We start from the raw sequence: 25,038 nt of genomic DNA on the forward strand, positions 1-25,038 counted from the left end.
AATGCTATTTAAAAGGGGACCGAGTGAATGTTGCCTGGATATTTTCAGCATATCAAAGCCTTTTTCTCCCTGAGTGCAGGGTGCTGTAAAGAGCCAAGAATTAGGGGACCTCCCCGCCACCCCCTCAAAGAGCTGCCTCGTTACCACTGTCACACTGGCCCGGGCTGACTTGGCACAGCCCCGTGTACTTAATTGAATTAGACATACCCGCTTGTTTAGGCATTGTGCGCTCGCATGAAAATCCCAGACCCATTTTCATGATAAAAACGAGAAGCCTTGGTAACACTTGTTGAGAGATCTGAGGGTTCCGACGGCCAAGGCAGGAACGAGGGTCCGTCGAGGCTTGGCACTGAGACGGGGGTGGGGGGGGCTTTCTGCTGCTCCCCGTCTCTGCTGTCCGGACTCCCCGGACTGCCGGAAATAGCACCCGCTACCAGAGTGGAGTCCTCAGATTAAATGGAGACTGGAGACCGAAGAGTTTGCAGATGGGTTTGATACAGGCTGGTCCATAATTTCAGTCAAGAGTTATCTAACTTTTTCCACTATGGGACCAAAAAAAGACTGCCCCACTGCCTGAACAAAAAAGCTGTGTTCTTAAAGGGGCAATGTCTGGAAGGTTAGCGGTGTGCTCTCATTGTTGTGTGAGTGCATTATCACACATATGCACAACTGGCTTGTACAAGTATTATCACTGTTGGCTTGCCTTGAGAAATTGAACTGTATTTTGTAAATCCATGACCCATCATGCAGTTCAGATGAGCAGTGCGCTCCAGCAGGAGCTTCGGCGGCAATGGACCTTATCAGCGTGTAATCTAGCAAACATAGCGACACAGTATTTATATCCATGACTCATACACCTGACTGAAACTCACCTGTGGTGAAATGTGAATAATTTAGATATTGGTAGTTTTGTTGATTTAGGGTTTTTTTTAATCCTCTAGTTACTGTAATAAAAAGTTCTGTCCAGATTTCGTTATGGACTTGAGGATGAGGGTCAGTTATATGCTTTCTGGATGGTCTCAGAATGCTTAATCATGCTTGTAGGTAGCTGATACTACATCCATCAGATATAAGAAAATTCGTTTTTGCAAAATACTGTTCTATGATTAACAAGACAAAACACAGAACAGAGTGTATTCATATTATCATAAATACACCATACTTTCTCCTTTTCAAATTCACATGGTATCTTTATAGATTCAGTTTTTGAAACTTTGAGTTAAAGGTTAATGAAATAAGCAACAGTTTTATGAAATGTTCAACAGATAGAGTGGTAATTTCCTCTGATACAGTATAAAGCTCACAGCAGAAAATCTGGTGTCCTGTGTAATATTTTCAAGTGCCATCTTAGGTGTGTGTGCATACATGTGTGTATAGGCCTCTCAAAAAAAAAAAACTTAGCACGTACTGCTGATGGCAGTAGCTCAAGCTTAGCTTGGTGACTTTAGCCTCCTGTCTTTCATTCCAGCACTCTTTACCTTTGAAGTCACCAGCCGGGACACAGCTCAGGATTATCAGGTTTTGCCTTAAAATAAAGAAAGAAAAAAAAAACAGTCTAATGTGATTGCCCTCTCCATTTACGCGGCCGCAATTTAAAAGCCGCTAAGAGGGGACGCCTCTGTGCTGTCACTACATAATGTCACCTCACTAACCCTGGGGGTCAGTCCCAGATTGACACCGTAACCCGTGGCCCTGATCCGCCTCCAGCCCCTATAGTGGTGCATCCATCTGTCAGTAATGCGCCCCCAAACTTTATTCATTTAGAGATCAGCGGATGTGAAAGGATAATCTCTGAATAATTGGAGCCTATGGACCCTGGAGAATCTTCTGCCTTTTCTAACTTTCCATCTATACCCCTTCTTACGTTTTAAGGGCAGCCTTGTTACTTTCATTGAGCTACCAGATGGACAATTATATTTCGCAATGATTAAATGGGATTTTTTTTTTGTTCTTGTTCCAATGCCAGAGATGACACTGACTGCAATGGCCTGTCAATCACAGATAGGAATGAATGAAGTCACCCTTAATGAATCTTCAATAGCCACCAGTGCGCTGTTAAGAGCCATAAGCATGCGATCTGTACAGACACCAGACACACCATCTCTCCACCACTTAAGACCGAAACGCGTTGAATACCTCTTTAACAGGGATTGTGTTTGCTGACACAAGAGAATGGCAGATTGGCTGACTGTCCTTCGGCCTTGAGGTTTCATCACTTTTTTTTTTATATGTTCTGGAGTTTTGTAAAGACGGCTATTTATCTGAAACAACAAGACTTTGTTTTTAGCTTTATTGCAGCATTTCGGCAGTAATAGATTAAACAATTCAGTGTGCTCTGTCTACTTCCACTCGTTTGACACATTCATTCACCCAGCAAAGAGATTTATGGTGATTGGATGTTTCTCTCAATAAGAACAATTAACTGCATGCGCTGCCCAATGCACACTGGGAAGGACAGTCCACTAATGTGTGCATTGGCGTAAATAAGAACAACAAATCCCATCCCTAACATCCTACTGCTCTTCAGACAAGGACTAAGTTCTAGGCATGTGGTTTCAACCAGGATGCAAAATATTTTAACTGCTTTTCAAAGACAGTTCCAAACCTTTTTGATTCAGTATCAGTTATAGCACAAAACAAGCCAATTTGTTATGATCAGGCCACTATCAAGGATTCAACTACCTTACCGAGGATAAAAGGCAGCTCTGTAATTGGCTGTAATTGTCTAAAGAGTGGCGGTGTCACTGTGTGTTACTGCCACCTACGTGATGTGCTTCGGTGCAGAGATACAGTAACAAGAACCACCCCAAACATAAGAGAAACGGCACAAAGATTTTCTTTGTAGTTATAAACCTCATGGCAAAGCCTCTTGAAAAAGTCCACCTTTGTGATGGAGTTCCCCAGATACATGTAATGTGCACAAACTCGTCTTGGTACAAACCTGCCCGTTAATGCATGCATACGGACGGGCTGCCAACAGTGATTTGGCATGAAGTGCTCGGGCAGTGACCCTGTACACATTAATGCCGCCAGGCTTTTCATCAGCGAGACCCCTATCTACGCTGTCATACCGCTGTGCACCGCATGTCACCCACTCACGAGGGAAGATGATTTACTAATAGGGATTTAAATCTTCCTCAAGACTGCTGTTCGCTCATAACAATGCGATATGAAAATGAGTGTCGCTGGAGGTACTGCGGCTTTAATCACTCACTCCACTGTCACACTGGCATTCGCTCTCAGCCCTGGTCACAGATCGGCCAAGAGGGGGGGATTCCAGCAGCAAAGTGGGATACAGGAGCCCACCAGGGTGTGATTGTCTTGTAATTTCGTCAGTCCTCCAAAATGCGCCATTCAGTTTTTCCCTTTCTGTGCAGAAGAAAATTGTAGTCACAGGAAAGCGTACTGTTCAGCGTATTACATATTACATATTTGCATAGCAGATTCCCTTTTCCACATTAACCTACATATCAACCATTTACAGAGCTGGACGTTTACGTCTGGGGCTTGCCTTGCCCAAATGTACAGCAACAGTGCCCCACATCTGAGTAGAACTGGCAACCAACCACACAAAATATGCCACAGTAACAAGACTCTACCCTCTCAACACCAGTATTAGAGCTATGAGAAGCAGCAGAGCTATACTTTAGCCTCTTTAAATGAGAAGACAAAGTCAGATTCTCACACAGAATGTGGATAGTCATTCCATTGTGGGGGTCTGTGCCTAAAGGCTTAAAAGTACCTCCTTTGTCTTTTGGATGCTTGTAAAGGGTTATGAGGGGAAAATGTTCTCTTCTTCGGATGCTGAGGAAAGGCAGTTCAGTGCTTTGAGGTGAGTGAACCAGAGAAACAGCGCAAGAGCTGTGTAAATGGAAGGGTGGGGGGGGGGTTAGTCAAGGCAAATGTTATTGGAGCAGAGTGGATGGTGAAAGATGAATGATTTTTTCAGAGAGGCGTTCTGAGGTCTTTCCCTGTGGTTCTGCCTGTGTGTGTGTGTGTGTGTGTGTGTGTGTGTGTGTGTGTGCTGGGAGGCGGGGTGGCTGGTGCAATCCTCTCAGGCCCCATTGAAAATTTTACAGGGCGGAAAAAAAAGCACTGAAACAAGCCGCAGAGCAGATAATGTTCCCTTGCATAGGCGTTCTTTGCTCTCTGTGACCTTTGCCCTTATGTTGGATAAACGTTTGCCTGAAGCATAATAGAGCTAAATATTGTAATAACAGGAGACAGTGCGTGTGACCAAGACAAACAGACGCATGGCAGGCTGCACTTGTACAAAATCTCCCAACCCCGGAGCAAAGCAAAATATTTTCCCTGTACCAGTCACGGGAGGGGGGGCAAAGGTATCGCTGCTTCCTGTCCTGAAGAAGGCATCACCCATCACCCCCAGAAAAAAACGGCGGCCTGTTCCATCCCGTGGCTTCCTGCCTTTCATTCACACTTCAGAAAACACTCACGGCAAATAGGGAAAAAAAAGTGACTCATTCAGCCCTCTCTCGCTTGGAGCTTTCTCCGCCGGCAGCTGCGAGGTTTTGAGGGTGAGGAGCTCCGCGTGGGTGTAAGGCGATCCGGGCCGTCGGGGAGGGAAGGAACGCGGGGCAGGCTTCTCGCGGCCCAGCTGATGGCTCGTCAGCGCGACGGAAAAGCGGTAAAAACAGACCATAATTTACGACCGACTCCCCAGCGAGTCTCGCATGTTTGGACCGCTCCCCGCTCACACAAACAACTGCGCCGTGCAGCCGCGCATGTGCTGCGTACTTACAAACCGCTTCACGCAGGTGTATAACACCCCCGCCCAAAGACTGCAAGGTGCCCCTTTTGCTGGGAGTTCAGCAAGATTCATACCAGCCCAGCAGAGGGCTTTTTCTGGCCAGGCAGAAGAAAAGTATACTTGGCTTCCATTGCTTAGTCAGATTGCACGAGTTAACTTGAATGGTCTTGTGTGGGATTGAATGGTGTTGTGCTCATGCTCACTGGTTTGGGAGTGTTGTTAGCCTGGTCTGACACCGTTGCTCATTTAACTTGAATGGATACACTTACGTTCTGCTGTGCTGGAAGTCGCTTTGCATAAGAGTGTCCGCTAAATGCATGTAATGTAATGTTATGTAATGTTATGTAACATGTAGATGTTATTCTGTGGCATGCACTTTAACAGACAAATTAATAAAGCACAGCATTTAAAAATCAATCTCAATCACAAAACAACTAATATGATAATGCCTTACTTCAAATTAAGTTGACTTTTGTCAATGATAATCACAATCAATGATAATGTCAATGCTGATGATGGCTTTGAATTAAACATACTGATTATATGGGGCTTCTCAAATGGCGTTTAGTATGCATTAGTAATTCCAATGATCTAAAGGCTGAGCCTCAATGACAAACTTTCAGAAGAGGAAGTCCATCTGGAAGCATTTTTCTCTCCCCTTTTGCTCTCTAGTTAGAGTGAAAGATGGTGATATTAGACAGGCCTCTTAAGAGCCCTGATATTATAAATCAATAAAGGTTTGTAATTCTGCTCATTTAAACAAAGGGGAAACCAATAAAAAGCCATTAAAATGACATGTGAATCGGCAAACAAACTGTTTAATTTGTGTCTGCAGTGTGAAGGGGTTCTTGGTTAGCGGGCCAGGGGCAGCAGAAATTTACATCTGATTGCAGTTTAATGGGCCGTGTCGGGCTCACCGCCTTATCCCCATGGCGACCAATCTTTTCTCAAGATTTTCAACAGGCTAAAATGTTCTTTTTTTGTTCTTTTGAAATGTGTCATGTGAGCCCAATGGGGCTAGAGCTTGTATGTATCAATTTGTTTCTGTTTCAGGGCCCGCAATAGCCCGGCAATGAATATATGGGCTATTGAGCCCCGCCGCACAATGGACCCAGCTGATGCGGTTGCCACAGAGACCCGCCCACACAAAGGCCCGGAATGATGACATATGGTCCAACCTGCCTGGTCCGCAGACCCCCAATAGCCCGCCCTCCATTGGCTGACAAAACCCCCGAGCCGGCCATTTATCCGTGCCCACTCATTTCATGGTAAAATAAACTTTTTATAAAGTTTCAACAGCTGACGCACAAAAAAGTGAAACGCACCAAGAAAAGCCACCATGTAAAGTGGGGGAATTAATCACTGAATGATTTACAAAAGGTTTTTAACCACCTGCTCCTACATTAATACGCACATTACAGCGCATTTTCTCCCCTTTAAGAGAGAGGGGAAATTGTTAATCCGCTACTTGATATGTAAAAAGACTTACATCATGCTAAATAAACCATTTAATGAATGGAGATGTGATAAGACTACCTAACCTACAAATGCATATGCTTCTCACTTCCAAGTGCGTTTTCGAATGGTAATCAGCGCCATGCGTTTTAGGTTAAAAAAATCTGTGCTATTTCATGATTTTTTTAGAAGGAGCATGAGAAATGTCTCGAATTCTTTTCTCTGAACTTGCATTCCTTCCTTTCCTTCCGCAGTCACATAGTAAAGAATCTGAAAAACACATTGATCGGCTAGAATGGAATGACAATGCATTCTGACCATACAGGATTGATGAAGTAGGCGCATTCCCACGGCAAACACCCAAATTATACAGATTCCTGGTATAGAGCATTTTAACCTCTGGGATTCCAGCGTGTAACCTGACTCTGAGCTGCTCTGATAGTGGTTTCAGCCTGTTCCTTTATAAATTGGTTCTCATCATGTTGCTTATATTGCATGTATAGGCTGTAGCTGCACAACTTCAGTTAAAGCAATATATAATCATTAGTGTGAATGGATGCCCATTCTGGTGCAGGAATTTTCTCACAAATGGATCATGGTCAGTTTTTATGAATGGAATGTTCAGAGGGAAAACTTGATTGAAACATTGGCTCACATTGGGGCTGTGTCCTATCATATCATGTTTTTTGACTTCAGTATACACAGTATGATGATTGGTGGTGCTGCTGTTAAGTTAACTATCTTAAATATGCCAGTGAGAAGACCAAGCTCAGACTGAGCACATGTATTTCAAATGCGTTACCCCTCAAGTGCACTGGTGAAAAATATGCCTAAAACTAAAGTGCTACTCACAGATAACAAAACCCTCAACACAGGCATGTTTTAACCTGTGTTCATTACTGAGGACCTCAGAGAGTTTGACTGGTTGCTACTTGCTACTTCAGTACACACATAGATCAGATGTTAAATATCCCTGGGAATTTGATTAAATGGAGAAGCTATGGATCATTCATTTCTACTTAGGAAAGTATTCATTTCTACTGTATTCATTTAAATGACAGTAATAATTTAATGATGTGAAATAAGTTGAACATCTGTACATGTATATGGTCACTGTTAATATGGTACACTAGTGTACTATGTGTACAAGCAGAGAAGTCCAATGTTTCAATTCAGTTTTTTATTTTCATTTAAGCCTAATGTTTTTATCAAATGTAGGTTTTACTGTGTGTAGCCTGGGAGGAAGAAAATTTTCCACAAGTGGACAATGAATTCATTCTACTCTGTTCTGTTCTGTTGATTGATGGTAAGCCCTCTTTCCATTTAAAACAAGGGCAAACAGCCATCCCACTTTGGTTGCAATATGCTAATTGAGCGTCTTGCATTTAAAAAGTGCAGTGATGACTCATAACTCACTCCACTGAGGCATGTGCTGAACCACTGCCCATATGTCACCCAAATAAAACAACACAATGAAATGCTTCCTGCAAAATCGTATGCTCTTTCAACTGTTAATAAGCGGTTTAAGTTAAAGTATCATATTAAACTAACACTTCGTTAAACATTTTTCATTCCTCCCAGCACAGCTATACCCAAAAATCACTTTTGGTTAGGGGGTCGCCAGCTCATTTCTTCACCCCACACCTCCCGGCCATGCCTTTATTCATGATACACCATAGGCTCTCATGTCATATGGCTTTATTAAATACACAAGAAAAAAAAAAACTAAAAAAATGGAGTAAGACAAAATGACCAAGTTATGATTATTCAGAGACCCGAAGAGCATTATGGAAAATGAATAAATGAAGTAGGGGCAAAGCTTCAACTTTGAAACTCCACCTGGGTGTTGGCAGCCAGTTTACCCATTATCCAAAGCCTAACAGGATTGGGAGAGTACTTAGCTGAATGAGACATTCCATTACATTATTGTTATTTACCAGACGCTCTTATCCAGAGCAACTTCCATAGGGTACATGTTATCCATTTCCACAGCTGGTTATTTACTGAGGCAATTCCAGGTTAAGTACCTTGCCCAAGGGTGCAGCAGCGGTGACCCAGACAGGGAATTGAACCAGCAACCTTTCGGTTACAAGCTATGCTCTTTACCGCTATGCTATACTGCCACAGCTCATCGTCTCTCTGGCTGCATCACTCACAGCAGAGGAACGACCGGATGTCACGGGGGACCAGTTGTCCGGGAAGTTCTGTGGGGCTCACTCACTCATATCACTCAGGTCAGTAAGTCACCATGACACTTACAGTCATGTGACACGAGGAAACCTGGGTGAGATTGCCGTTACACAGGGACAATGACAGCTGTCATTCAAAGCAAACATCCATACAAAAAGAAAGACTGGGGGTGATGGGAGAGTAGGAATCTGGGGTCATGTAGTATGAAAGCATGTTGAATGTGTTTGGGGAGGGTAGGGTCTGAGTGGGAGGTGCAAAATGTAGATGGTCATAATTCAGACCTACAGGGAAAGCATTCTGACTTTATTTTCAACATCCATTTTCAATGACTACAGCTTACATCACAGTAAGACAAATTATCCTTTTAATAAAGGTGGCTAGAAACTAGCCGCTGCAGATTTATCAGGAATCTCTACCCTACAGCTTGTGTGCCTCTCTCTGGGTGAGAAGGGGATTCAGCACCTGTTGTGTGGACAGCTCCAACCTGACAGACTCACCTGGGGAACATGTGGTTGAAACAACAACATCCCCTCATTTTCATAAGATTATGCTGGAGTCCTATACACTGTTAAGAGCCATGATGTTACATGGAAGCAGACAGAAATGTAGCACAGCTTCACCAAAGAAACTCAAGTCAAAGCCTGTCAATGACTCACCCTTGTGTAAAAGAGGCCAGCTGTAAATATGAGGACAGTGAGTAGCTTTATAAAGGGTGCGGTGAGAAATGCCGGGAGTCATAATGAGCTGGGCCTGCTTCTCAGGACTGGCAGAGAGCAGGAGAGGAAACTGTTTCTGGAAACAGAGTGACATCCTTCTGATGACCCACTCCTACTCACCCAGAGACACAGCGCTCACACACACTGCAGAGACGACAGCGCTCACACACACCACAAAGACGACAGCGCTCACACACACCGCAGAGATGACAGCGCTCACACACACTGCAGAGGTGACAGCGCTCACACACACCACAGAGACGACAGCGCTCACACAAACCGCAGAGATGACAGCGCTCACACACTGCAGAGACGACAGCGCTCACACACACCGCAGAGACGACAGCGCTCACACACGCCGCAGAGATGACAGCGCTCACACACACTGCAGAGGTGACAGCACTCACACACACTGCAGAGACGACAGTGCTCACACACTGCAGAGACGACAGCGCTTACACACACTGCAGAGACAACAGCGCTTACACACACTGCAGAGACGACAGCGCTCACACACACTGCAGAGGTGAAAGCGCTCACACACCCTGCAAAGACGACAGCGCTCACACACACTGCAAAGACGACAGCGCTTACACACTGCAGAGACGACAGCGCTCACACACACTGCAAAGACGACAGCGCTCACACACACTGCAGAGACAACAGCACTCACGCCCTGCAGAGAAGACAGCGCTCACACACCCTGCAGAGACGACATCGCTCACACACACTGCAGAGACGACAGCGCTTACACACTGCAGAGACAACAGCGCTCACACACACTGCAAAGATGCTTTGCTGCCTGTCACCAGATGTTTCCTCCGACCACCAAAAAAAAGAGTTATAATTTATTTGTGGAGGTGGGTGGGTGTGTGTGGGAGGATGAAATGAAAGCCCTCTGAAGGAATTCTTGGGCTTTTCTCCTTTCCAGAGGGGTGACTAGTGATTTCTAAAAATGGAATGTTAACCCTTCTTTCCATTTTCCCGGATGACACCCCCCCCCAACACTGCATGGGTACTCCCACTGACAGGCCTGAAAAACCAACCCTGTATTGGTGGGGTGGGGGGGGGGGGGGGCGTCAGGGGAAGACCCTGTCTTTCACTGCAATAACACTGGGGCACAGACCCTTCTCACGCAGGTGACCCCACCCTCATCCCTAAAACAGGTGACCGAGCGCATGGTGAAGAGGTGAGCCAGCGGCAGCAGCAATATCAATGCAGTCTAACTGAGTCATTCACCAATAATAATTTAAAGAAATAAACAAAACGCACACTCATCCACACACTGTGCCTAGAGCGATGCGTGACGCTTGCTCCAAAAATAAGACAGAGGAAGCGCATTCCAGAGTGATAAAACTGCACTACAAAGCAAAAAGGAACAATCGACCTCGTCTCGATAGGAATTGTTCGAGACAATAAGGGAAGAGAAAGGCCTCGGATGGCTGTTTGTCTCAGACAGGCTGTTGTGTCTAGAGCCGAAACTCTGGCCCACTGGAAGTTGAGCAACGGCCGCGGCCACATCAAAAGAGCGGGACTCTGGATATGATAAACAGAGGGGCAAGCCGTCCCCCGTTTGGAACACAACCTTCATTCTACTGTCAATGGACGGAAACCATCAGACAGCAACCACTTCTAATTTCGAGCATACTTATGTGCGCTGCTGTTCGTCTGGAGCCGGTCTTTCGAGGACACAACCACTCTTGTTTTTGTGACAGGAACCCTTTGGATAGAAAAGACTGCTAAAAAGACTCTAAATCTTTACAGATTGTAAATCTCAGGATTTATGCTGAGGTTAAGTGATGCAGCACCTGAGGGAAAAAGAAGTTCCCAGGTAGCTGGCCGTGTATCGGAACTGCCCCAGGCAGAGTGAGGAGCAGCTCAGGACAGGAGAGGGTACTGACAAGAGGGCATGGGATCAGATTAGAGTTTGACAAAGAGGCCAAGAGTCTGAAGGGCAGGGGCAGGGTCTCTGTCTGCGACAGTGATGAAAATAAGACTTAATCAGCATCTTACATTATATTATTTTCATTTAGCAGATGCTCTTATTCAGAACGACTTACACCAATTACAGGTTTTTTTTTCAACAATGTTATCCATTTATACAGCTGGATATTTTACTGAGGAAATTGTGTGTTAATTTCCTTGCCCAAGGGTAAAGCAGTAGTGCCCCCGTGGGGAATGCACCCGAATTTGAAATGAACAGATGACCAAAGACCCAAAAGTATTGAACGTCTTGGGAAAGAGGAATAGGAGAACAACAGGTGCAACTGTGGAGACAGGTGAGGCGATCAATGGAGGAGCTCCCTCCCCATGTTTACACAGTGGGTCCAGAAACAAAAGGCATCGATCCCACAGCAGGCCGGACCTGTCAGTCAGTGTGGGAAAGCTCACTGGAGGCTAGGCGCGTCCCCTCCCGTCCCCACCCTGACCACACTCCCTGTGACTTCTCCCTCCTTTCCTTTACACCCCCCCCCCCCCCCTTGTGTGTTTTGGGGCACAGGTCTCTGTCCCAGGCCGTGGGTACAGGAGCTGTAAATTTGTGTGGTCTCGCTATGATGCTGATTCAGAGCTCTGTTACCCAAAGGTCTGCAAACCATCACTGCTCACGTAAACGTTTGCTTCCCGCAGACAGGAAAAGAAGGACAGAAGAGTCCTCCTTCTGCAAAGACCCGGGAAAATCACTCCAGTCTCTCAGTCCAGCTTTTGCTTGTGCTTTCAATCCATGGGTCAAGAGACACTATGAAATTACACTAAACCTACATTAAACTGCATGTAAACTGCTATTGAGGGATGAATATATTATTGTAAATAATTCTCCCAAAAGGAAGTGATTTTTGAATGTGCTGCTCAGATAATAGCAATAAAATTACAATTGTACTTTTACAAAAATTGTAGTTATAAAAATAATACTAGAAAAACAAAGGAGGAAAATTACCGCCATACCTACAGTGCGTACCTGTGTTTTAATCCCACACAGGGAGACATAGCTGGTTCTCTCAGGGTTACCCCCTCCATCAGCAGCACTCTGCTGACAAACACGGCCAGAACAAAACTGTGCTCTGCTGTTTGTTTTTCTCAGGCTCACAGCAATACCCTCTGCCTCTAACCACAACCCACAACTGACGAACAAGAGTGTGGGTGTGCGCGTGTGCGTCTCTCTGGGTGTGTGCGTGCGTGAGCGTGTGTACGTATGTGACTGCGTGTGTGTGTGCGTGCACATGCATGTGTGTGTTTGTGCTTGTTTGTGTGCTTGCGTGTGTGCTTGCGTGTGTATGTGTTTGTGTGTGTGTGTGTGTGTGTGTGTGTGTGTGGTTGTACATGTATGTACGCTTGTGTGTAATCGGGCACGTGTGTGTCACAAGCACACAGTTTAAGTGAGCGCATTTTGGTTTTACTCTTATCTCAAACTGCATTTATCATCCCTTCCTGTCTCATCACCCTCCTAAAAGAGTTTATAAACTCTAGATGAGGGTTTCTGCTTGACACAAGTGATTTATCCACTGGTAATTGTCAGCAGAGATGATAAAAGAGAAGTAAATGCATTGGGCAGGGGGTTGATGAAGTGTTTATTCTTTCAAACAGAACCTTGAGCCTGTGTTCATTCCATCACACCCAGATATGTCACAGATATGCTGGCAGCTCGATACCGCTCTGAGCACTGAAAGGTTTAATGATTGTTTAAAGGCTAGCCCTGAAGCGTGCCCTCCGAATCAGGAGCAGGCCTCGGTGCTGATAACCGGTGTCTGGGCGATGAGGAGGATAGGAGCCAAACCGCCTGTGTACGCAGCTGTGGCCCTGGCTCTCTCTCTCCCCATCATCCTCATCATGGCTGTTTTGTCAGGGAGTAAAGCTCCACTCATTGACACTTGCCCGCTCCAGCTTTTGCATGAGAATCAGGACCAATAAAGCCATCAAGTGGAACACACACCGCTCCGCATTTTACATGAGAGACAAAAAGGGCTGAGAGCAGGAAGAAGAGTGGAGTTTACCTTGCACTCGCATTAAAATAAGAGCAAAGAGAACAGAGAGGAAAAGACGGGGGGGGGCGTGGAGGACTGGGGGGGGGGGGGTCTCCTTTTTTATTTCTTGCTGAGCCTGTTACTATCAGCGACTGGAGGTATTTATAATCCAGAGCCACATGTGGGGAAATTGAGAGATAAATAGAGGAAGAAAAACAAGCCGTTCCTTTGAAAGGGTGAGGGAAGGAAAACTTTCCAGCTTGAAAGCGACGGCAACCTTTTGAAAATCTGGTAACATCTGGCAAGGGAGGATTCGTCACCACGTCCCTCTGCATCGCCCCCCTGACCTCTGTCTGTCAGGTGTGGCTCTGACACTGACACATCCTGAAAGAGGACAATGTACCACACGCGCCTGCATCCTTGTCCTAGGAAGAGGAACACTGTAAAATCATTATCGTCAAATCATCACCATCTTAAACAGCACGCCTTCCCTTTGACCCATGTCTAATCCTGGCCGTTGGGGGTTGGATGACGCACCCTGTCTGGATCCTGAGTTCCCTCTGGGGTGGAGGGGACGATCTACTGACTGCTAAAGAAATCCACCCAGACCCTGCTTCTGTCAGTTCGCAGCAAGTGGGTTGAAGTTTGTAACACATTACAGCATCCCTATGAAGGTTTCCCTATTCCATTCCATTATATTATTTGCATTTAGCAGACACTTTTATCCAGAGCGACTTACACATGTTACTATTTTTACATGTTCTCCATTTATACAGCTGGATACTTTCTGAGGAAATTGTGGGATAAGTACCTTGCCCAAGGGTACAGCAGCAGTGCCCCAGTGAGGAATCGGACCAGCAACCTTTTGGTTGCAGCCCTGTTCCTTACCACTACGCTGCACTGCCGCCTCAAATTATACCTAACAAAGCTTCCTCCAAATATGCATATTAAATTCTCCGCCAAAATCAATCCCAGGCATAAAATGAGACAGACAGCAAATAGGTTTGTGAAGATATCAGTCTGCGTGCTGGTAAAGAGAAAATTGCCCTTCATTACAGCATAAGCTCTCTGGTGTTACTTCAAGCCCAACACGTCTCATCCCACCACAACTTCAGTGGCGCATAGGCCACCAACAGAGCAGAATATCCCGAAATTTGGAAAAATGAAGAAGGCCGCACTAATCCTGCACAAATCCTTACGGTTTGCCTGTTGCAAGTGAATGGTCGAAGCTTGACAAGCAACTAGCTGTGTGCGTCTCTCCAGCTAGACCACATTTGCTGGCATCTCTGTTTCAAAAGGTATGATTGTTTTTCTGTTTCTGGAGCTACGTACATTGCCTCATTTTGCCCTTCCCAACACAGGCTGCTGCTATGCAGCTCCTCCTTGGCCTTGGCTTCCAATGGCGAGTGTTGACTACCCTGAGCGCTCCACACAGAGGCTATATGAATGGGACGTGGTTCCTGTGTTTGACTAGTCTCCACTGAGAAGCACAATAAACACAGACACTCATGAGTCAGCACTCTGAGTCAGGTCCTCTCAGGTGTCTGTCTGGGACAGGCCCGGGCATGCGGGGACACAGGGACTGACTCAGCAGGGCTGGCTGGGCGCTGCAGGAGGGGCAACCAAAAAAGACATCTGTGACACTTTCAAATGGCCCACCATGTGTTCTGTGCAAATGGCAACACACACATTTTGGAATACTTAGAAAGCATTACACTCAATGCACACTGACACAAATGAGCAATTGTGATTCCAGTTTTAAAGAGACAAACTTGCAAACACACACACACACCCACACGCACACACTCACACTCACACACACACACCCACACTCACACACACACACACACACACTTGCCCAGACAAGGTAAAAACTAGCTGCTAGAGATTCAAGTGAATCTTGAATGAAAGTTTAAGACATAAAAAATTGCTTTAGGTGGTAGCATTTCAGGTGATCAGGTGAGCACGGAAGAGCTGTGTATTCTCACACACAGACACACACAGGCGCGCACACACACACACAGGTTTCCTTATGAGCCTGCATGTCTATCACCACGGTGTTAGTCACAACAGTTTGACTCACCCCTCATTCAGTCAGGCAAAGTCTAATGACATCATTACTCATTCACACCTCCATCCCATTGTCCTTCCTGGAGCAAAGTCTAACATTTCCACTACCTGTTAATCTAACTGTCACAACAAGAGAAAAAAAAACCTCAGTGCCGAAGCAAGCCGTGCCATCTCTAAAGACCCTTAAATCCCTCCTGTCAGAGAGGACAATACTGAGGTGGAATAACCTGTTTACAATTTTAAAGTTCCCACAATTCAGAGTACAGGAAAAAATGCAGGTCTGTGAGTGACAGACAAACCCACTCCTTTGCAGTTTCAGCATTGTATCATTACTGAGACAGCTAACACCGCAACGACAAGAATTCAATTTCAGGCAATGATACCCGGGGAGGAAAAACACCGGTGTTGTCAAAGCATATAAACAACTAGCAAGTACGACAACAGAGAATACTCATTCCCCCTATCCTTCCCTTCCCCTCCTCTCCCCTCCCCACGCCTCTCCTAAAATCCTTTTATGGCCCGGATATCAGCCCTTTGCCATTCACAAGTTCAGACCCCCCCCCCATGGAGCAATGGTTAAATCCCTGGATTTGAATAAAGGAAAATCACCTAATCCCCTCTGCCCCCCCCCCCCACTTCTACCCCCTCTGCTATGCATGATGTTGAGGACCCTCACACAGTCCCATCACAGGAGCGCACCGCCGCCAGCAGATGCCCGGCAAAGCCATTTTTACAGGGTGACTGGCTCTCCACGTATGCCGATCTTCATTTCATAAGAGAACAATGCCTGCCGGCGATGAATGACATTCAGGCCCTTCTCCTCGCTGCGATCCCTCCTCTTCACAAGAGCAGAAACATTTTCATCCTTGCTTTATTGGACAACAATCAGAGGTCCCATTTTCTCTTGATCGCGGGTACTTGCAGGGCACTGAAATCGTGTTATCTTAATAAACGATCAGTAGTTCATGTTACAAGTATCATTTAATGTGCAGAGGTTAAGTGAAAATTGACATTGACATTGGGCGGCAGTGTAGCATGGTGGTTAAGGAGCAGGACTCGTAACCGAAAGGTTGCCGGTTCAATCCCCGCTGGGACACTGTTGCTGTACCCTTGGGCAAGGTACTTAACCCACAGTTGCCTGAGTAAATATCCAGCTGTATAAATGGATAACATTGTAAAGAACTGTAACCTATGTAAGTCGCTTTGGATAAAAGCGTCTGCTAAATGAATAAATGTAAATGTAAATGTAAATTTAAAATTACCCCTAGGAAGAGAGTTCAACTGGGATTGACAAGCGCACACTAAGCGATGGTTCTAAAAGGGGTTTACAAAATCAATGGTTCTTAAAGACTGAGCAATACAGGACGATGTGTCCAAGTTTTACATACATTTATCCAAAGTTTTACATATCATAAAACACACTACCTCAGAGGATACAAGGACATAAATTTACCATTTTTTTCTTAAGTTGTTCGTCATGTTAAGGACATTCCTTTTCAAATCATGTGAAGAAACATATACATGTGATTCATCTTTTAAAATAATTTTCCTCATGTAGACATGACATGGTTGCAGTCAGTGCAGCGCTTACTTTCAAAGCCTCATGAGTAATTACGGAAGATTAATGTGATAAGATGCAAGGTTATGAAAAAGATGATTATCTTGAAAAAGATGAGTGCAAAGCTTTAGGTGAAAACTGTTAACCCTGAGTCTTCAGCTTTAGCAAAAAAAAAAAAAAAAGTTGCCAGAAAGTGTGTGTTGTCCAAACTGCCTTTAAAAATGCTCAGAATTCACATTTCCAAAATAAACCGAATTCTGAACCTCCTGAAAAACAACTGGCTGTTCTGGTCTGGGTGACAGAGAGAGGTAAATCCATAAATAAAAAGAGTGCTAATTTAAGGGTGCCGTTTCTTAAGGGGCTGTTCATGAGTTGGGCATATAAATACTTAAAACGACCTCCGACCTGCGAGGGAGGGTCTTCCCCTCTCACGGAATCTGCGCCACTTGTGAGCCTTGAGCTAACGTGCCCGGCACCCTGTAACTGGACCCTGCGCCCGAAAAGTGAAACCCGGTGAAAGGAGGTGAGAGAATTACACCCTGCAGACAAGTGACGAGTATCTGCACCCCACACGGCACCCCGGTCTGCGATATCTGATCGGGCCTGGCGTGCCTCTACATGACTGCATAAACCCCCCCCCACCCCCACCTTCCCCTCACCTCTCTACACCCTCCTGCTCCCAACCACAAGAGGACGTGCATCAAAACTGAAAACTACAGCACACCATGGGACTCCTATAAGAAGTATTATGGCAACAGTATCGCTCAGATCCACAGTGGGCAGCAGTGTGGTGTAGTGGCAAGGTGCCGGGCTCGTAACCGGAAGGTTGCAGGTTCCAAGCTTCCTGGAACATTGCTGTTGGGCACCTTTGGGCAGGGTACTTAACCCTCAATTGCCTCAGTAAATTTCCAGCTGTATAAATTGATACAACCGTAAGAGCAACTGCTAAATGACAATAATGTAATGTAAAGATACAAGGAAATCAGCAGTATGTGGCTGAGCTCCAGTGTGTTTGAGATAGATTCAGCCTTGGTATACAGGGAATAAATGTTCCACAGCACAACAGATCAACCAGCTACTCTGGCTGCTTCCACAGACCCTACTCTGACCCCCAGGTTGTGTCCTATCTTTTTGTGGTCTGACTACCTCTGTTACAGCACAGAGAGAGACATCTCTGCCAGGGCCCTGTAACCCCTCTACTGAAAACTGCCCTGGAGCTCACTGCAGACAACACTGGGCTGTTTACTCAGAGCTGCAGTCCTTAGTTAAGCTGTTGGTCAAATACATAACCCTCCACATTCACATCAATTTGCTGAGTGGACAGGGGAGCGATAACATGGTTAAATAGATGGCTTGTGCCAAAATCACAGGAAAAAAAAGTTAGTCAAGGATGTTTGAGAGGTGCTCATTGTTTGTATGGATTGCAGAAACATGCTAAACTAGCATAAACAAGACATGGAAACAAGAAACCAGTCAAGTGCTGAGAAGAGGTTTACCTTGTAGTTTTGACTCAGCCAAAATATGACACAAGAATTTTTCATGAATGAATGCAGCGCCTGGTTTTAAGCCCTCGTGCAATGTAAAATACTTATATAAAATACTGTTTCACACATGGTACACATTCAACGTAACCACAATGCAATCTGTCCTTAAAATTTAGCAAAAGGCAAACAAAGAATTAAGCAGCGATTAGGCAATGTTTTCAGGAAGGACAATACACAGTATGTTATAAAATTTGTTCTGCTAGGCACCCAGTCCATGCCTCAAAAGTTCACGTGTAATCTATTTAGCAGCGACAACAATTAACACAGCTACTCCTTGCCGTTTTTTCCAATGACCTGGACAATCCCTGGTACGTGCTTTTACCTCTTATTTAAGTAAGGAAAAAGGGGAACAATATACCTCCTTGTGGCTGAAAGTGATATTACACGTGCCCATTATCCCTCACCAGTCACCTCAAAATTTATTAAAACGCGTGATTAGGGACTGCAAAGCCAGGCGAGAACCCTCTTAACATGATCCTTGTGGCAAGACGATTTTTGACATCTAAAATAGAATCAGATATACGGCTAATGTCAGTCTCTGAAAGTCGACACTTACACACACACAAACACACACACACACACACACACACACATATATATATATATATATATATATATAGAGAGAGAGAGAGAGAGAAAGATAAATGGACAGGAAGACCGCGGTGCTGTGTGTGCTGCAATAATTCTCCAGCGGATGGGTGTTGGCGCGCAGGAGTCCAGCCAAAGGCTCTTTGCGATTATTACACAGGCTCCAGGCTCGCTTCTCGGCAGCCGCGCGCGTGCGCCTCCTCACCTCCCGAGAGCAGCGGTGCGGCCAATGCACGACCCGCGCTGCCAGCGGGGATTTACTGATTGGCTTCCTGCCCGGCCGCAAGCAGTCTAGTTCGCTCGGTTCTCACGACCTCAGCACCACACAGGCATCTCTGAACTATTAACTCAGACACGAAGGCACAAGGAGCAGCCGCAAAGCCCACACACTGCCAACTAGTGTTCCAGTTATGCATACGTGCAAAAGGCAGGCTTTTATACATTGTTGGCTCGCGGTCTGTGCGAGCCGTCATCGGGGAGAGATTCCTAGAGGAGCAAACAATTCGTAAGGCACAACGACATAGAGAGGAACACAAGACGCTTGTTCGAGCCCCTGCTTCAGTTAGACTAGCCTCTGCTGAGGTTTTAGCCTGCTGAGTTGTCAGAAGTGAACGTCGGTAATTGTGAAAATCAAAATGCTTCTTTCTCCTGGCACACACCACTAGGTCACACGACAATAATTTGTAGAAGCAGGAAGCACTACAAAGTCAATATCCAAATAGCCCACTTGTTACGTGAAAATAAATGCATTGTTGTTCTTTTCGCCACAAGCCAATATTTAAAATGTTTCGGTTGTTGAACTGTGACACCATTGTCACAGACGTCATGTTTAGAAAGGCAAATGAATACGACAACAAAACAAAAAATAAAATCAGCTGGTTAAAACATTGGAACATTGGGAGGCGTACTTAACGAAGCACTGCCTGCGAAACGTGTCGAGTTGTGAAGACCTTTCATACGACCCCCAGTTAGCAGAATGTAACCTAACCCGGAGAGGTGGGCTTGCCGACTGCAAGTGACCGGCACACGGCAAGCACCATGCCACGGCAACACGACTCCGGACCCTGTTTGCTAGGGAAAGACAGACATATATCCCTGCGAAAACTCCACAGCAAAAGTTTTAAACTAAAATGGGAGCGTTAAATGGGGAAGCGTATGCTATTGCCTCCACAACCAAGTATGGGCCTGTATAGTAACTGAAAGACGTCTACGCGTTTCATTTGATTAAGTTGCATAAGGTAGCCTAATTTTCTACTCTTGATTGAGTTTGAGGGCATTGTTATAATCGCTTTGGTGAGTCTAACAATTCAGAATATAAGTAGGAAACAGCAGCTAAAACGCGCGAAATGCCTGCCATTCTCTTTTTTCTCCTATTCAGGTATTCGTGGTGGAACTGAGCAATTGGAACACAAAAGGAAGCGAAGATCCTTCCATATTCTCTTTTCAGCGAGGCAATCTGTTAGTGACATTAACCCCAAAGCGAATTTCCCAGGCCCATGAATAGGGCTTAAGACTTCTTAAAGATCCCGCTGCATACAGGATGAGACCCCTTTCAAACTTTTAATTACCTTTTTGCAAAAGAAAAAATATTCTCCCGCCTTTGTCACTGCACTCCATTATTTTTTTGTGAAAAGACATCAGAATTTCCCGCCAACAAGACAGAACCCTGCGTTTCTCAATTTTGTTGTGTGCCTTTGTCGTGTTTATGTGCGTTATATAGTGTGCATATGGAGGTTTGACGTCCAAATTTCTTAATTTTTCGCAAATGTCATCAAATATTATACCCTATTTAATTAAAATTCTGAACTGTAATGGGACGTTTCCTTACATTTCTAGTAAGCAACAATATTCGTAATTGCGCCAGAGTATGGTCACAACTGGACCGTTTTACGTCTTAAGTAACTTTTGAGCTGGCCTAAGGAATCAACAGGTCTTGTTCAGAGTAAAACAAAACCAACATGTAAACCTGTGACTAAAGGTAACACTGCTTGAGTCGACATATTGTTTAGTCGACGCAGCAGCAGACCACGTAGTTGAACACACAGAAAACGTTGTTCAAGTTGCGTATAATCAGTCACTCGTGTACATTTACATTTAGGTCTAATAAAACAAATTTTAAAGTTACTCATATTCCCACGTATATGGTGTCATTTTACAACGTACACAGCGTCTTCTGCATTTTGCTTAATAAAACCATTGCTGATTCAAGATGGAAAAGTAAAAAAAGAACCAGTTTTGTATTTCACATCGTTGATTTATTAATTCCAAAACTTCAAAGTTTAGGATTATCTTCAACACGAGCTAACACACAATATAAAACACAGCTTTGGCATGGAACAATCACTGACATGTTTGTAAAAAACTAAATCTTTCCAGAAAAAAGAACTTCAATATAAACATTTTTTCCATTTTCCAAAAAGAACCAATACCATATTTATCACTAACATCCCAAATTTTGGAATTAGCCAATAAATAAAAACTTGTTAACACCGTTCTATTCCAGCAGAAGAGACACAATGTTCCTTAAAACGGAACGTTATAGTTCTTTTTCTTCTTAATGAAAAAAGTTAAATGTTGTTTTAAGTCTGTATGTTTTCCCCACATCTACCAAGGCCGCCAGACTGACTCGCTGCTGTCCGATCCAGCACTGACACTCATTGGGCTGACGGCCTGGGAGACGCTGGGGAACGAAGTCATGCCCTGAACTGGAGAAGCCACTGTGGGTGCAGGGCTGGTGTGGACAGGGCTTGCGTTTACGGCGACTGGCACACTTGTGTTGGCGTAGAGGGGGATAACGGGAGTGGTAGCAGACGCGAAGGCCGGATTGGGGATGAGGAAGGCGAACTGTCCGTCGGTGGCAGGCACAAGCTGGAACCCCCCGTAGACTTTTGGCGACACCGCCTCGGCGGGACTCAGCTTGCAAGGCATTGGAACGCCGTTGATGGGCAGCGTGGAAGGCAACTGCACGTGCAGGGGCTGCGCGATCTGAGCCTGTTGCGCCGGCGATGGTTGCGGGTAGTTCATGGCGATCATCTGTCCCAAGCAGCCAGACAGGTGGGTAAGAAGCCGGGACCTGACCTCTGTATTCACGCCTTCGCAGGTGGACAGGAAGCGAGTCACTTCGTTCATGCACTCGTTGAATCCTGCCCGATATTTACTCAGGACCGTCGTGTCGGCTGTCATTGCTGCTGGAATAACGAAGAAAATTAAGTTTATGCTACTTACAACAAATACAGTAAACGTACAGTAAAGAACATATGAATGGTGTACAATGTACATCATTAAAATGTAGTTTAAATGAGTAAACATTTATTTTATCTTGAGTGTCTTACTATTGCTTTTGACTACTGTATGTGACCATACGGTGTTTACACCGTGGATAATCCAGGGCTGCTAGAGGCGCGTGATGGAGGGTACCTACCAGTCATCTGTACGCGCTGCAAATTCCGCAAGTGTTTTACAGTCATCTCCAAAATATCAGCTTTCTCCAACTTCGAGTGTCTGGAACTCTGTAGAAACAAGCAACAAAATAATGTAAGTCAATGCATTTATAATCAAGCTTTTCTCACAGCAGTTTAAACTATTAATATATATGTTCAGCTAGTTTGATTTTCACTGACAAGTGACTTACGTCTTTCTTGAGTGCATCCAGTATAAGAGTTTTGAGTTGCCCCAGACTTTCGTTAATCCTTGCTCGCCGACGCTTCTCCATGATTGGCTTGGAAGACTGCAAAAATAAATAAATAATTAAAAAAACGTTAATTACTGAGAAATGACAGGCACTTTATTGATTCAAATATATAAGGTTATCGAGCTGACTGAATTTGTAAAAACCTATGGGGAAATTAAGCTCAGTGTAGGTTCTGGATAGTTACCTTTCTGTGCTCACTGGCATTTTTTGGTTTGTCCGGAGTGTGAGTTCCACAAGCAGGGGCACCTGCAATTGGGGATGCCGTAGGTTTCTCCATGGTATCAGCTGGCATCGTAACTATAGTATTTCCTTCGATTTTTCAAATAACGTATAAAAGTATATCCTTCTTGAGGTGCCAGTGAATACTGACAAGTTTCAGTTGAAAGTTGGTTGTCCCCTATACCTTAAGAACTGAGAGCGAAAGAGAGGGAATCGGCTGCGACCCAAAGAGCGTGCTGGTGCCACTGATCAGCTATATCACTTAGATGCTCTGATCTGTCATGTGTACACGAGTGCGCGTAATGCTAAACCGCGTCTAGCAAGTCTGAACTCATGCAGCCACACGCCAGCGGTATTTATAGCTGGCCCGCCAGCTCCGAGTTCGTGTGAAACCTTCTCTGCATTCTTTCCCACACTCGCGGCAGCCAATAGGCGCGCAGGCTCACCCATCGGGCGCGGGGCGGACTGCTGATTGGACAACACCCCCGCGGGCTGTCAGTCACGCGCTGCTCAATCAGCCCTGGAGGGACAAACAACAAAGCGGCGAGCGCAGTCGGGCTGGCTGTGAAGTGATAAGGGGAATTGGGGGAATGCGCTGGCTGTTTGCTACCAACTTTCCCCCCCCCCCCCCTTTCCATTTCCCGAGCAAGAATTTACCCCTTATGCCCTCATACGTTAGTGTCATCGATGAGGTTTTGCGCCCGCTAATATTCATACAATAACAACACCAACAATGATAAGATACTTATTATTATAATGTCGATGTTGTTATTATACTATAGTTATTAGGACAAATTTCCAAACATGCCAATATATTTTTTATTCCAAAATTTCTTAATTATTTAAATAATAATTTAATTACGCTATACACAAGATAATGTTTGATGTGAAACTAATGATAAACTAATATTAATATTGGATTTAATTTGCAAATTGCAACTGTTGGCCAACTTTTTCTTAAATGTACTCGAAGGTTTTGTTAAAACAAAATTTATCAAAACGCAATGCAAATATAAACTTCACTGGATGGCGCGTAATATTATGGTATAATCTGTTATTTCTGTAATGCTATATTGGCTTTGCAAACCCATACCCGATTTAATCGTTTCAAGCAGTACGTCCTAATCTGTGCACAGCTGTTTCGGCACGCGAGGCGGTTCGCCGCAGCACGCAGGAAACCAATGGCAGCCGGCCACTTCGTGTTAATTCGTCTCCTTCGCCTCTGATTGGCTGACCGGACGTCCTCCTGTCAATCATTCCGGCGCGAGCGGGAGCCGCCGATGGGTGGGTAAGGAAGGCGACATCTGTCCGCGTGCCAGCCGTCTGTGTGCGCCTGCTCCGTGCACTCCCTCCTCCGCGGAGCACGTGCCAGAGCAATGCTCGCTGATTGCAGGCAGAGCGAAAGAGCCCGCTTCTGTCATCGGGATCCTGCTCCTCTTTTTTCGCTTTTCACAGGCTGGGAAAACCACTCCTCCCTGTCATAGCGCCTAACAAAATCTCGTTGTGTAAACACTGTATCTACAGGTTCGCTAAATTCGTGTAAACAAAGTAGGTTAGGTCACATTTATTAAGTATATCTTTTTTTTCCTCTGCTGCCAGGCATAACAGCCCAAATAGCTAATAACAATAATCCCTCGCATAAGAAAAGTAGCGATGCGGGCTGTGTTTGTCGTTCCGCCTATGACTGTGAACTTAAAACTTAGGGAGTTTCTGGCTGGTTGTAAAGCAACGATTCGTAGTAGTAGAAATGATTCACTAAGCGATCAGACAGTCGAACTCTTTTCAACAAGTCAAAAGGAGGATCGCAACTAAAACAGTACTGCACGACGTGTCTGCGTCTCACAGGTTTACATATTTTGAAAAGAATCACATACGTCATAACACAGCCTATTTCATTTCTTCAGACAAATATTGTATGTGTTAATTTTAATCTTAGTCAACCTTCCGGTATGATCAGGGAAATGTCTAAATCAAAGAAAACGAAAAATTCTGATTAGAGGTTACAGCCAAATTGCAATTTGATTTGACCCTTACCTATAAACTATGTAGCTTATTTGTTATTTTGTTAATTGTGTTCACCAACAAAAACTACACTTAAAACTTGAAAAGGAGACATAAATCATTTAAAGACTGAGATCAAATCCATTAAATGAGTAGTCTATATAGGTAACATTGAATACATTGTTGCATCACTCTCATGATATAAAATCTTGTATAAATGATTCGATTACGACTAAGGGCAAGACGAAGTAAACGCTCAGTGAACTTCAGAAAACATGA

General features: G+C 44.8%; 1 protein-coding gene across 2 annotated transcripts; it reads right to left on the reverse strand.

The window, feature by feature from the left end:
- Positions 1–21,345: 21,345 nt before the first annotated feature.
- Positions 21,346–23,072, reverse strand: her9 (hairy-related 9). Of its 2 annotated transcripts, none has more exons than XM_036533579.1 (4): positions 22,724–23,072; positions 22,480–22,575; positions 22,270–22,357; positions 21,346–22,033 (listed from the first exon to the last, which is right to left on the reverse strand). In XM_036533579.1, the coding sequence occupies exons 1-4, from the start codon at positions 22,829–22,831 to the stop codon at positions 21,453–21,455; spliced, it is 873 nt and encodes a 290-aa protein (XP_036389472.1). In that variant the 5' UTR covers positions 22,832–23,072; the 3' UTR covers positions 21,346–21,452. The 2 variants fall into 2 exon arrangements, with proteins under 2 accessions (XP_036389472.1, XP_036389470.1); XM_036533577.1 differs by having other exon boundaries at positions 21,346–22,036.
- Positions 23,073–25,038: the final 1,966 nt, after the last annotated feature.

This window comes from Megalops cyprinoides, chromosome 7 (assembly GCF_013368585.1).
Source record: "Megalops cyprinoides isolate fMegCyp1 chromosome 7, fMegCyp1.pri, whole genome shotgun sequence".
NCBI lineage: Eukaryota > Metazoa > Chordata > Actinopteri > Elopiformes > Megalopidae > Megalops > Megalops cyprinoides.